The following is a 14,772-nucleotide window of genomic DNA, read 5'->3' on the forward strand; positions in this document are numbered from 1 at the left end:
GTACAGCGGGAATTCTTGCAGTGCGAAAATGCCCTCCCTCTGGGAGCGGCTGGAAGGAACGGTACCCGCGGGCCGGGGGCTGCGGGAGGCACGGGCACCTCAGAGCCCCGGGTGCGTCCATGTTGGGGAAGCGGCTGCCCGCGGAGCCCCTCCCGCGCTCCCGGGGTTCCCACGGCGCCCGGAGCGCCCCACGCCCCAGCGCGGCGAGGCTCCCGCTCCCTCGAGTTACCCTTCCCGGGCCCAGGTTAAACGCTCCGAAATGCGCCGCCGAATTCACTGCGCGGGGCTGCCTGGACTGTCCTAGTGCTGAATCTTCCCTATGTGCTCCAGGTCTCTCTATGAAGAGCTGCTATTTCAACATCGTCGTTATTCATTTGCATCTGAAATCTGCTTTCTGTCTCAGAGAGGAATTTTTCTCTACTTTTGAAAAAACATCTCTTCCCCTCCCCCCCCCCCATCACACACACACACATTCCCCAAACATAGTTCTTTGTTTTGTTAAAGACAACGCTTGGAAAAAAGTGTTCAAGGACACTTTTTTTTTGCATTTGTAACATCAAGCTTAATTAAGAATGCTTGGACCACCTATTCACGATCTAATATTGTCACTTAAACTATTCTGTGGAAAATAGTGAACTTGGCTCATGTGAGGGCATCACAAACTACAGAGCCTTCCAAAAGCTCAAACCCAGCACTTGAATTAAATAGTGGTGGAACTGAAAAAGCATTCTGGGTACTGATGTGCAAATGAGCGCACCAAGCTTCCAACTTTCAAAATATTACATTAACACTTAAGGCCACACAGTGCCCTCAGCCTGTACACCAGATTTCTTGTGCTTTTGATAGGAACTGTTTGTCTCTGCTGCAGTCAGAATATAACCAGTAACTTTTTATTACTGCACTATGTGTGTGAACACCCTGATATGAACATACACTTTGAGAAATTCGAGGTGGAGTGGTAGCAATGCTGACAAAACCCAGCTTAAGTACACCCTATTATGTAGATAACACAGTGCTTGTATTCTCTTAAGTCTGTGACACACAAGTTGTACTTGCTACAGTGAGGAAAATGATTGTGTTTAACTCACTAGCCAGGCTGCAAGCACACACAGACATGGAGCAGTGAAAGAATCTGGAATTTGCTTATCTTTCCTAGTGGCTTTGGACAGTTGTGTGCCTTTCCCCCAGTGGTTTATTAATTTGCTTTCTTTTAGCCCCCAGCCTCACATGGTTCCTGCTTCCTATTTCAGTTCCCTCCTCGCCTGTTCTTTGTCTCTCCTCTAGGCAGGGGGAGGGGGGTCCTGCCTCTCTTACAGCACTTTCCTCAGAACTTTCTCCAGTTGCCACGGAATGTTCTGGTTTCGGCTTCCAGCCCTCCTGTTTAAAAGGCACCATCCCACAGACCCTGCCTGCTTCTCTGGGTAAAAGCTGAAAAAACCCAAATCCATGGCTGTTTTCTTGGCAAGTGACCCACTCACACTTGCCACGAGGATGCCAGATCAGCACACCGGGAGTTCACACTCTCAGTAGTTGCTGGATGCTCATTCAAGATGACTTCCAGCACCTTGCAGTCCCGGGTAATCACAGGGATCACACAGCCCTCTGCCTTGGCTCCTCAGCACTCTGCCATGGCAGAGCCTGCAGCTCTCCTCTTGATACTTACAGGCTGTGCACACTGCCTCACTGCACCCTACAGCTCCACCAGCACACTTACAGGACTGCTGCTTAGAACGTTCTCTGGTCCCAAAGTTACCCTGTCTCAGAATATGACACTATCAAAGTAGTCACTCAACTAGTCTTTGTTAAAACATTGCCAAATTCCTTCTGAAAATGAACAGGTACTAAACACACTGAGCAAAAATTGGACTCATCACTATGAACAGACTTGTAAGGTGAAGTTCCCTAAATTGAATGTGATGACTAAATGACACTTCTCCATACATAAGTGTGTAAGCACACAGGAATGATTACCTTCAAACTCAATTACCGTCACAACTAACAAGTTACTTTTTAAAGACAAAGTTCCAGATAATGTGAAAGAAAGTTTTAAATTTCAATTTTGAAATTTATGTTTTCTGTATCCAGTATTTCCTCTCCTTTTTAGATGATTAATAATCTATTTTCTTCGACACCTTCTGCACTGGAATGTGCTGAACTTCTTTTGAATCCATCCCTCCTTTAAATAAAGGCATTTTCTTCAGCTACTTTATTCAGCTTCTCACTATTTCCTGTCTCACTTCTGCTCAAGGGAATTCCTGAGGTGTCCCTAAATGTTTTGCAGCTGCCTGGTGCCTGCTGAAGCACTCTGATTGGTATTTCAATAGTATTAATAATCTCCTTTTCTCCAAACATGTGTGTACCATTTGGGACTCCACATTGTACATTGCTCGCTTCACTGCAGATCAATTGCTACTGGCCTTACCCAGAAGTGCAGACCTTAAATTGGTGTGCAAATATAGGAGGTAACAAAAGACTGTTACAGTTGAATCTGTTCAAACATATTTGGGTATATGTTAATTAGAGTTGAGTCATACCTATTTGTTCAACACTTTCAACTTGTGAATCTGTGTAGGTCTTGAGGCTACTGAAATTTTTCAGAATAGTCCCATTATTATACTCTTTAAGAAGGTTAGTCACTGTTTCACAGGGATTATAATATTAGCAGAGACATTTGTGCATAGCACTTGTGCCAGCTAATCTGTCATATGAACCATTTCCTTTCTATGCATGTTCCACAGAAATACACAGCACTGAGCACTTTGTGGCACACTTGCAATTTCAGTGAGTAGCTGTCAGTTTTTCTGAGCTTTCACCCATATTTTAATTAACTGCTACTGATATAACAAGCAATTAATTCAACATTCATTACTTATTCAGTTGATTATTACTTAAATTTAGTTTTTAAAGCTTGCTCAGTTTATTATTAGGAATCATCCCATGAGAATGCCAACCCCAGCAGCAAGGATTCTCAGACTTGGAGACAGCAGTTTCCTCTGGAACCCAGACGTGGGTTTAGTGATTTGTCAGCTTTCTCCTCTTTAAAAATACCCAGCACCCTCACAAAACCGACAGCAACAGGATGGTATGTGATGCTGTGGAAAGTACACAGGAAGACTTACTTTAAAAAGAGAAAACAGCAGTGTTTGGTTTTCCTCTTTTTGATCACTCTCCTCACTGCACCCCTGTACTGTGTACTCTGTGTGTTGCATGGCAGTCCACGACAAAGTGTGGGGAGCTGATGTTAAACTATACAACTTTTAATTGTTATACTAATTTTACAGTCTTGGGAGCCAACCTTTGATACTTAATCTCCCTTTTGTTCCCCTCATTTCTTCAGTCTACTCAGTTTAACTTATTCTAGACTGCCTGGAACCAAAGCAACCTGACCCATTCAAAACAAGATTGCCACATTAGGGATCTGCAACCTGGAAATACAACCTAGGATTCCATCTGGTTGACTCCCAGTGAATTAGGCATTCATGCCTACCTAAGCAAACCTGACTGACAACTTTTTCTCCTAAAACATACATTACAATACATTCCTAAATATGCAATGCAAGCACAAAGGTTTGGTATTTACAGATTAACAGCTAAACTACTGTGCTTTCCCCCAGGAAAACTCCTACCTAGACAACAAGTAAACTGGCATGAAAAAAGTTAATCCCAAAAGACAACTAGGAGCAGCTACATCTTTACATTTTACAGCATTCAAAAGAGACACAACTTTATATTGGCTCAAGAGTTAATTAAGATGTGAGTTGCATCAACTCGAGTCACTTCACCTCAGGCAATCAGTATTATGCTTCCATTGAAGATTCAGCACTATGGATTTAAAAAATCTTACCTTTAGATAGAGCGTTTTCAAAATATCTTTCCTCCAAACAGACACGGAGCTGGCCCTTAGTCCACTCATGATAGCTCATTGTAGTTTTGTTTCCCCTTCAGCACGAGCAGTTCTTCCCTGAAATACAATGATAGGGTTAATTAGCAGCCAGTTCTCAAATCAAAGTACAATTCATAGGGTAAATTTGCAGAATTGTAAAAATGAAATAAAACCAAACACCAAAACTGAACAAAAACCCACAGAAAAGCCACCTTAAAATGAACCAATTCTCCATATGCCTTTAGTTGCAGTTACCCTTTTTTCATGAGGAAACTCTGTCAGGTGGTTACAGTCCCATACCCATAATTGTTAAAATCATAAGTACTCAGATCACCGTTACCATTTCATAGAGATTATTTTCCCCTGGGCAGGTGATCATTTCTGAGGGGATATGAAATTTCCAGATCCTTGCTTCACCTGGAATCATGATTTCAGTTCCTCCCTGTCACCTTCTGCCCACTTTCTGAAACCCTGCAGAAATCCCACCACTAATCTAGAAGCGCAGTCTGTAGCAAGCCCACACAGCATCAGCTGATTGCCAGTGGAGTCTGCAGCTTCTGGCAGGAGGTGAATTACCAAAACCACAAGGGCTGTACTACCACCAAAGGAGCTCTTAAGCTAAAATGACCTTCCCAGTGCACTGTGAATAAACTTGATATCCACAAGTATTTGAGTTATTTATTAGAATATAAAAGAGGAGGAAAAACCCTCAAACCTGACTAGGTGAGCACGCACTGCTTATTTTTAACAAGGTACTTTATGTGATTTTAATGAAGCATTACATGAGTTATCACAATTAATTTCATACTCACAGTATTTACCATGTATTGTACAATGATAAATTTTAAATGGTTATCCAAAACACTTGCAAGTCTCTTTTCAATTTACTTTGTTTGCATCTCACTATCTCATGTAAGTAAAACTCTTACTCAAGCTAAAATACTGGTTGTTTTAGAAAGAATTTCAGAATTTGAATCATAATGAAGTAGCTTATTTAAATTTGATAGTTTGACCTAAAACCTAAATGCATTAGCTCCTAAGCTCTCCTGTGGAAGTGAGCTACAGTTACCATACTCCAGGGCAATGCTATGGAAACATGACAGTTTCAATCATTCTGCAGCAACTGCACATTCCTCCTGTGCAAAAATAAAACTGAGGCACAAGTAAAGGAAAAGACTTGCTCAGGATCAGTGTCAGCAGGACTGAAATGTGTAGATGATTTTTTGAAATCCATTTTTCTCCATTGCTCAGATCTTGCTGATGAGCTGTGTGCCATTTCAGTCACATCCCTGTCCCTGGTGAAACAAACACTCCTGGTTTTTCCCAATCATTGATTCCAGGCTGTGCCGTGTTCCTGAGGTGTTTGATGAGACAGCCTTTACCTCAGATGCAGTCCTCGTCCACCTGCTGAGTATCTTCTAGAATATTGCTTTCCTTATCTTATTAGGAATACTATAAGAGAACTGCTGAGGGGTTTATCTCCTCCCCACTCCCAGTTTATCAGTTAGTCATTCATAGGACTGTGTGATCATTTGTGAGTTTTACTGCAGATCTGAGCCTTCATTCTGTGTCATCTGACATTACAGGAGAGACTGACTGTTGTGCCAGTCCCAGCCTTTGGAATATTCCCTCTGCTGCACTTCATCTACATTTCCTACATGGAATGATTGCAATTTAAAAACACACATACACACTTTAATAAAAAAGATGGCAATTCACATACTCCATCTTCCATCAGTGCCCACTATAAAGCTCAATTAACCTTTGGAGCAGATCTCAGTCTCTTGCATCTCCTTTCATTTGCTCTCTGCTTCTACTGGGGGCTTTTATCTCTTCTGATATGATATCCAATTTTCTATTAATATTTTCCTTGATTTTTCCCTTCTCTGACTTTTTTTTTTTTTCCTTTTTCTTTAATAAGGTTTTATCATTTTCTAGTTTTTACTGCAGTCCTCAGGGGACATCATTTATCCATTCCCAGGCACCCACCCTTCAGTTATTTTTCCAGCTGTTGCATCTTATTTCCTATGGTCAGAAGCACCCTGTTCTCTAAGCACCATATCACATAAAACACCTCTAGATTAAAAAATTCACAGCAGAAGGAAATTCACAAGAAATAAAAGTAACATTACTCTGTTTACAACCTGGAAACAATCTCTGTTGAGCAAGCCTTTCTGAAGCTTGAAAGATGGTGCTGTTATAAACTAATATAAACTACTTTAAACATCCTAACCAATTAGAAAGTGTTAATTTGGCTACCAAAAATCAGACTAATTATCTTTATTAATTAAATTCTTTCTTCCTTCAGGTAATTAAGGACAATACTCAACACTGAAAGAAGTTTTTAGGTGCCTAAATTCCTTATACCCTTTGCTTGAGTAGCTTTCTGAGAAAAAAAGAATTTAAGAGCTTACTGAGCAGCTGTATGTTAAGAACACTATGGAAACATAAACCAGGAATACAAAAACCAGCCAGTAACTAAATATTCACACCATGTACTTTATTGGCATCTTTGTTCATTCAGCCCCCACTTTGAAAAATAATTTTAAGTTAGACTCAGTTTATGAGACTTGGAGTGAGTTTGTAAGAAAAACTAGCAATAAGTTCTGGAATTAACCATGACCTACTGCACAAAAGAGGGGAGATCTTAAATCCTGATTGAGCATTCAGAATCTGTATTTTTCTCAATGTTTTTCCTTTTACTGAAAAGAACCACAAATGTGGACTGATTGTATGGCTGATTTCAGTTGAGGCATAGAGAAGTTCAACTCCATCTGAAGTAAATAGGAAAAAATTTGTACCAGGGTCAAATCCCTGTCCCATGTTGGAAAAGGATGTTGTTCACAAGGAATAATTAGAAAACCAGGAACAAATATACAGAGGGTAGGTGCATTTATATTTACCCTAGCTTAGCTGAACTAACAGTACCAGGAATAGCAATTCCATTTTATTTGAGATTCTATTTTAGTAAGCTCTGTATAAGCTTATATTAATAACAGTTCCTACTATAAAGAGTTTATGACAATTAAGGCTCCTTTCTTGATGAAAATGAGACAGATAGGGAAATGCAGAGGCAGAGACCACAAATAGCAGTGTGGTTCCCATTGCACTAGCACTCTTTTTTTTCCCATTTTCACTGTAAGTTAAAGAAGATTTAATGATTCCATAAAAATTCTATCACTGAAACTGTTGTAAGGCAGGTTAAATTTTGCCAGTTGTAACTCAGAATTCTGTCTGAAGATGTGGCAGGTGTGTCTGTAAGAGTTCACACTACGGGCCCAGGAGAGTGTATTTTTGGCTTTTTTTCTAAAGTTAAGTTTTACGTTTAGATACACCCTACAGAAACAGACTTTGCAGTAAGTTGAGATAGAAGAGCCTTCCTGGAAAGGACACTGAACATGGACAAAAAGGTTTCTATAAATATTCGAATTTAGACAAAATATGACACAGAAACAAACTTGTAAACCGAAGTCCTGAACAACTATTAAATTGTATTTCCATGTCATAAAAATACTTTTAATTTGAAATCCAATTGTTTGGCTTCTTGTGAAACAGCTTAGCGCTGGAAATGCTTGGCATTTTAAAGTTTGAAGGGACCTTTTAAAAAAATCCTTGTTCTATTTAATTAGCTTGCATTCAGAGCAGAGTTACAGATGTCCCTGGGGCACAGCGGTACGTTCAGGACTCGGCTGAAAGGAGCCGTGAGAAAGCTCCGGCATGAAGTCCCGGTGTGACAAAGCAGCAACTCGGGGAGGCTCCGCCGCGGGCAGTGCGGCAGCGCCACCCGGGCCGGCAGCGCTGCGGATGGCGGAGTGCCACAAATGCACAAATACACACCTGGCTGTGAGCGGGGCGGGCTGCGGGAGGGACCGCGGAGAGGCTGCTCCGGGTTAACCCCAGGAAAGGGCACACGGCACCTCCCCTCGAGGGCAGCGAGACCCCCGGCTCCTCTCACAGCTGCGGGGCCGCTGCCTCAGCGCACGGCTCCGCTCGCACCGCCCTCTCTCCCAGCCGAGCGCCCGGCTTCTCTCGCCGCCGCAGCCCGGCCGCCCCTCACGGCCAAGCGCCTCAGCCGCGCCAGCGCCGTCCCCGGGCCCCCTCAGGGCTCTCGCACACCCGGCTCATGCCGGCTGCCACAGCCGCCACAGCCTCGCACACATCACACGGACACGGGGCACCGACACACGGATCTCACACACACAGATCAACGTACACGGATCTCACACATACACGGATCTCACACACATGGACCTCACAGACAGACGCCAGCGATACACCAATCTCTCTCACACACAGGGATCTCACAGGCACACGATCCCTCTCACACACAGATCCATCACACACATGGATGTCACAGGCACACGGATCTCACACACACACGGGTCTCTCACATACACGGATCACTCACACTCAGGCATCCTTCAAACACACACGGATCCCTCGCATACACACGGATCCCTCACAAACACGGGTCTCACACACACATGGACGTCACAGGCACACGGATCCCTCACACTCAGGCATCTCTCCCTCGCACACGGATCTCACACTCGGGCATCTCTCACACACACACAGATCCCTCACACTCGGGCATCTCTCACACACACACGGATCCCTCACACTCAGGCATCTCTCCCTCACACTCGCCCCCTCACAGCGTCGCCCGCTCTTTCTGTGAGGCGGCGCGCGCTCTGCACACGGCCCAGGGGGCGCTGCGCCGCCTCCCCTCAGGGCAGCGCGCGAAGGCGGCGGCGCGCGCCGCGCGCCCTTTCCCGGCCGCCGTCTCTCGCGAGAGGTCGCCGGGCGCGTGCGCGGCCCCGAGCGGTGCGGGAAGAGCGGCGGCGCTGAGGGGCGGCCGGGCGGGCCGGGCCCGACGCCACCATGAGCGGCACCCTGGCCAAGATCGCGGAGATTGAGGCGGAGGTGCCGAGCGCCGAACGGGGCGGACGCGGGGCTGGGGCCGGGGAGGGGGACGGGCCGTGGGCAGCGCCGTGGAGGAGTGGCGGGGCCCTGTCCCCGGGCGTGGCGCAGGGGCCGAGGGCGGCAGAGCCCTCCCGGTGCGACCCGCGGTGCTGTGCCCTTGCAGATGGCCCGGACGCAGAAGAACAAGGCCACCGCCCACCACCTGGGGCTGCTGAAGGCCCGTCTGGCCAAGCTGCGCCGGGAGCTCATCACCCCCAAGGGAGGCGGCGGCGGCGGCCCCGGGGAAGGTGCGTTGTGTGTGCGGGAGGTGGGACGGAAATCGATCTGATCTGATCTGATCTGATCTGATCTGATCTGATGGGGGGCTCTTGTCCCGCACATCGTGTCAGGTTATCTGCTAAACAGTCACAGAAACACAGACGGGTTTGGGTTGGAAAGGACCTATTTCGTCTTACCCCCGTCATAGCGGGGAACCTTCGCTAGGTCAGGCTGCTCCTGTTTAACCTGGCCGTGCACGCTTGCAGGGATGGGGCAGCCGCAGCTTCTCTGTGCGTTCTGTTCCGTCCTTGCTTTCTCTTGTCCTACCCGGTACATGGACCTCTAACCATGATTTCTGTCCCTTCCTAGGGCTGTGGGCTGGAGCACTTCCTGAAGTGTAGATGAAAGTGCTTTTGTATTTTGGCTCATGCAGTCTTTGCAGAAATCTTAAGGTTTTTACACAAAGAAGCACCTTTGCAGCAGCCACCTCTTTTTATATATAAAGGTGTGAATTTCCTATGCTGCAGTGCTTAAAGGGAATGCTCCACTTACACTGAAGTCAAACACAGTGCACTGTGAAGCTTTGCAGCCAAGATTTTATTAGACAGGTACATGTCATAGAGTGTTACAAAGTGGTGCAAGCCAATAAAGAGTGTGAACAATCTGTTTCCCACTCCCATCCTTCTTCTAGGAAAGCCTACTTGGCTTTTGCTCAGGCAGTATTAAAAATAATGTATATCTGCTGTCCAGAACATTAGAAGATAGAAATTGTCAATCATTAGGCAAACATTTCTACTCCTTATTTGCAGGTTTTGATGTTGCCAAGACAGGTGATGCCCGCATTGGGTTTGTGGGTTTTCCATCAGTGGGGAAATCCACTCTTCTAAGTAATCTTGCTGGTGTGTACTCTGAAGTGGCAGCCTATGAATTCACTACACTGACGACTGTGCCTGGAGTCATTAGGTACAAAGGAGCAAAGATCCAGGTGAGATCCTGTGTCTGTGAGGGCAGGATGGGCTACACAGATGCTGTGCTGTTAGGGTTCAGTGGTCTGGCCTGACATCAGCAGGTTAGAAGTGATGTGTAGAAGTGCTTGAGAATGCCTTGGAAATGTTTCCATGAGGTATGGATTTCTCCCTGGTTTTTACTTTGCCCTGGGAAGAAGTTCCTGTGGTAGTTCTAATTATTCCCTAGGAGATAATCTATTCCACGGGATGAATGTGGCACATGGGATAATGCAAGATACAACAGTCAGATCAGTCATACTCTGTTCAGATTTGCAGTAGAGTCAGCTGGTTTAGAAGGGTAAAAGTAGGATTGATTTAATGGAGAATGCTTTTCTCATGTGATGCTTTCCTCCCTGTGAACAAACAGCTGCTGGATCTGCCAGGAATTATTGAAGGGGCCAAAGATGGTAAAGGCAGAGGTCGGCAGGTCATCGCAGGTGAGTGTGTGAGAGCTGGAGACAGCAGCCAGTCACTGCTTCATGTAACACAGGGCAGGAGAATGGAGGCTTCACTCACTGCTCTGATGTCTGTAAAAAGCTGGATTGTTTCTGGACTTGAGCTGTTTCTGAGAAGCAGTAGCTGCTTTTGTATTGTTGTTTTCAGTTCTGTTTTGTGCCCTTGCTGGGTTTGTGCTCTGCATTGACACTTCAGTGAAAGCACATGGCCAGGTTTGCAGGCAGATGTGATCCCATCCCAAACAAGGCTGCTGGTTTTATTCCTCACCCGGTTAATTGTCCTCAGTCTGGTGTCTGAATGGAGACAGGAAGATTTTTTTCCAGCCTCTGTCATTGTTGCAGCATGTACAGATCTGTCTGTCAGTGATGCTTGGCCAGCACAATAAACTTCAATCCTGGTATTTAAAAATAACCAATATGCTTTAAAAATAACCCAGCCTTCAGGGGTTTTGTAGTGCCATCAGTCCACGAGCCATGCTGTGGTTGTTTTGTCTCAGGTTATGTGAGAATGCTTTTTGAGAGGTGACTTTCTTTTTCTGGTTCTCAGTTGCTCGAACCTGTAATCTCATTCTGATTGTTCTGGACGTGCTGAAACCCCTTGGCCACAAGAAAATCATTGAGAATGAACTGGAGGGATTTGGAATTCGTCTGAATAGTAAGCCCCCCAATATTGGCTTTAAAAAAAAGGATAAAGGAGGCATTAACCTTACAGCCACAGTAAGTTGGAACTTTTCTTTAACCAAAATTAAAAACAAATTGCTTGGAGAAAGAGGCATTTGTAGTTGATGGTATGTCTGGGACCATGCTGAGCTGTGTGTGACTTCTTTAGGAGCTGAACTGCTGCTCTGTGCTGCAGTCAGTTACTTTCCTTTGAGGAAAGGATCCTTTATCCACACCTCTCCTGGAGCCTGACCACGTCCTTGCCCTCAAAACAGAGCCTCGGTGGCTTTCCACTCATAACAAGTTTGACATGCAAAGGAGAGCGTGCAAAAACTGCCTCTTCCTTGGTGGCTACAATGTTCTTTCTGAGAGGATTGCTCGGAGTTTCAGGCCTTGCACCCCATTTACCTGAATCTCTAATAGACAGAGATAGCAAAATTCAGAACTCTGCACTCTGATACCTAAAGTGTGGTTGTCTGGGCTCTGAACTAGAAGATACTTGGGTGTGTGTTGTATCTGGTCCCAAACTGGAAGGAAGCACTGCTGAAATGTCTGAACTCAGTCATGTGCAATAAGTTAAAATGCAGCTATTCTTTCTAGCAGTGCACATGCAGTGGTTGCTTGGTGACAGCACTGTTAGCTGTAGCACTGGATTTGGCTGTTAGCTCTGCCATTCCTTAACTCTGTGTGTGTGTCTGTGTCTGCTCAGTGTCCTCAGAGCGAGCTGGATGCTGAGACAGTGAAGAGCATCCTGGCAGAGTACAAAATCCACAACGCCGATGTCACCCTGCGCAGCGACGCCACCGCCGACGACCTGATCGACGTGGTGGAAGGGAACAGGTACTGCTGGCTCCCTCCCTGTGCCACTCCTGTACTCTGTCACAGAGAAAAGAACTGGCTTTTGGCTCCCTCCCTGTGCCACTCCTGCAGTCTCTGTTACAGACAAAAGAATTTTGTCTTTTGGCTTTACTTCCCACTCAAGCTGAGCCACCAATGTGGCATCAGCATAGAGATAAGCTTTTTAAAAACATTTTTTTGCAGTGTGCTGCTGTCAGGTTGCTCTAACAATTTCTTTCTCTTTGCAGGGTTTACATCCCATGCATTTATGTCCTAAATAAAATTGACCAAATTTCCATTGAAGAACTAGATATCATTTACAAAGTACCCCACTGTGTACCAATATCTGCTCATCATCGCTGGAACTTTGATGATCTGCTGGAGAAAATCTGGGACTACTTGAAACTAGTCCGAATGTGAGTCAAAATTGCTGCTTTCTGTGCAGTTAAGTGCATGGCTGAGACTGAAAAAGGTCTCAGAAATGGATGTGGACTATTTTACAATGTTTTTATACCAACTGGTATTTGCTTTGTAACTCAGAAATTGTGCTTGTCTTAGCTGTTGTGTGATAGCCACAAGTGCTGATTTGAATTTGTAGGTGAATGAAAGGAGAATCTTGTGAATCCAACACCAAAGCACATCTGAAAAAAATTCCTGAAAATATGGAACTCTAGTCAAACTTTGTGATAACCCTGTGATTCCAGATGTAATAATCTTTTCAGTTTCCCATGGATGCTCTCTTGACAGAGCTTAGTTCTTCATCTAGAATTTCAGATATTTTTACAAATTATTCCAGGTTTACATCATAATTCTTGGGCATTTTTGGATGAGCTTACGAATGAGTTTATTAATACTCGTAATACAGTAATTGTTGTATTTTACATTTATATCTATCTGCTTGTAATAATATAGAATGTATTGTGAAAAGGCATTTCACAATCCCTTGTGACTGTGGTCTAGGTATCTGTGCTATAGACTTCAGCAAGTGCCTTTTCTAATACATGTTGAGGTTTTCACAGAAAAAAAAAGGCAAGTTGGAACCATAATACTAAAGATGTTCTTTTCCAACAACTCTTGCCATTTGGCTTTTTTAAAGCACCTTTGGAAAGCTCACAAGTGAGAAACCTTTGCAGTCACAAGGGAGAACCCTCTGCAGCCACTGGCTGCCCAGGGGCATTTTCAGCTTAGCCCCACCAAAGGTTTTGCAGTGCATCCATTGGAGCAGTGGGACCTGGCCAACGTGCTGGGGGTGACAGTGCAAATCACTGAATCACTGATGAAATATCATGGTGGGTTTGAAGAGGAAAGTTTTGGTTACTGACTGATGGTTCCATCTGTGTTACAGCTACACCAAACCTAAAGGGCAGCTCCCAGACTACACCTCTCCTGTGGTACTACCTTACTGCAAGACCACTGTGGAGGACTTTTGCATGAAGATCCACAAAAATCTCATCAAAGACTTTAAATAGTAAGTATTATTGTAAAAGAAGATATAGAACAGAAAATAATGCCTTCAGATATAATATTTCATCCTCTTCTAAACTAGAAGGGAATACCAGGACTTTTTTTTAATGTTAAATTGAATAAATCTGCCTATTATGATAATCAGTCTTAGTACTTCAGTTGCTATATTTGATGTTCTCAGGCTCTTTGCTACATGAATGTCCTCTGTGGAGACAAATTTATGTTGCTATTTAAAAGTAGCACTAAACACAGCACTGCAAGCCATTGTCCCATGCACTGGGGTACTCAGGACAAATTCAGGCTTTGTTTTGATCTCTTTCTAGCCTGGTTCACACCAACCACTCAGCCAGGTACTTGTATGAGAACAAAAATAGCTCTGAAGCATTGCTTTCTGTATTAGCTGTGTGACAGAAATAGCTGCTGTTCTACTTGCATATCATACTTCTAAGCCTTTTAAATTTGATTTTTCTTCTTTCAGTGCACTGGTCTGGGGTTCATCTGTCAAACACAACCCTCAGAAAGTTGGTAAAGACCATACTCTTGAAGACGAGGATGTTATTCAGATTGTGAAGAAATAAAGTTATTCTTACATGGTTTGTTGCTGTGCCTGAAATTTGTCATTAATTGTAATTGACAACCCCTCCCTGCCCTCTCCCAGTTTTTATTTAGGAATGGCCTTTTCTTATAACACCTTGCTGCATGGTAAAAGTGATGTTTCTGGCCAACTTACACTGCAGGGGCTCGTTCCAGCAGAACTTGCAGATGAGAAACTGTGGTTAAATGACTTTCACAAGGACAAAATCTTGCAAGAAGCTTTGATTGCTGGGATAAGGTTCTGCTGCATGTCCGTGTCCTTCCAAATTAGAAAAAAAATTCACACATCAGGAATTATTTTGTTCCAAGAACAAAACATGAAAAGCAGAGGCTAGAGAATCATATCTTATGAAACAATGCTGGAGGACAGAGTTCCAGCTGCCTTTATCTGAAAGTGTTCCTCTTGGAATGCTTCAAGGCTATTAATAGTGCTGCAGTGGTGGAAAAGCTGGGCAGTTCTGCTCAGGAGCAGTTGCTTTTTCAGTTGTTTAGACTAGTGGCAGTGAGCTACTGCCTGTGTATCACTGAAAGATTTGAAGTTTTCTTATAGAATTTCCTGCCTAGATAAAGAAGGTGCCCAAGAGAAGCACATTGCTCAGAGTGGCTCTGTTGCTTAATAAAGATAAAGAAAGAAGCTTTTAGCTTATATCAAGAGTGCTTATCAAAGCCTCTAGCATTTGCCCTCCTACAA

At 44.3% G+C, this 14,772-nt stretch overlaps 1 protein-coding gene across 1 annotated transcript; it reads left to right on the top strand.

Annotated features, from left to right (window-relative positions):
* Positions 1 to 8,665: 8,665 nt before the first annotated feature.
* On the top strand, positions 8,666 to 14,083 carry DRG1 (developmentally regulated GTP binding protein 1). Its single transcript, XM_059485146.1, has 9 exons — positions 8,666 to 8,806; positions 8,970 to 9,093; positions 9,874 to 10,049; positions 10,439 to 10,508; positions 11,074 to 11,243; positions 11,896 to 12,026; positions 12,272 to 12,439; positions 13,369 to 13,491; positions 13,966 to 14,083. The coding sequence occupies exons 1-9, from the start codon at positions 8,765 to 8,767 to the stop codon at positions 14,063 to 14,065; spliced, it is 1,104 nt and encodes a 367-aa protein (XP_059341129.1). The 5' UTR covers positions 8,666 to 8,764; the 3' UTR covers positions 14,066 to 14,083.
* Positions 14,084 to 14,772: the final 689 nt, after the last annotated feature.

This window comes from Ammospiza nelsoni, chromosome 18, assembly GCF_027579445.1.
Source record: "Ammospiza nelsoni isolate bAmmNel1 chromosome 18, bAmmNel1.pri, whole genome shotgun sequence".
Taxonomy (NCBI): Eukaryota; Metazoa; Chordata; class Aves; order Passeriformes; family Passerellidae; genus Ammospiza; species Ammospiza nelsoni.

What these genes read in the sequence shown, in the direction of transcription:
- DRG1 (XM_059485146.1), top strand. Translation starts at nt 8,765, where the DNA reads ATGAGCGGCACCCTGGCCAAGATCGCGGAGATTGAGGCGGAG. An exon ending in TCGCGGAGATTGAGGCGGAG is followed by an intron (nt 8,807 to 8,969) that starts GTGCCGAGCGCC and finishes GTGCCCTTGCAG; the next exon opens with ATGGCCCGGACGCAGAAGAA. An exon ending in GCATTAACCTTACAGCCACA is followed by an intron (nt 11,244 to 11,895) that starts GTAAGTTGGAAC and finishes GTGTCTGCTCAG; the next exon opens with TGTCCTCAGAGCGAGCTGGA.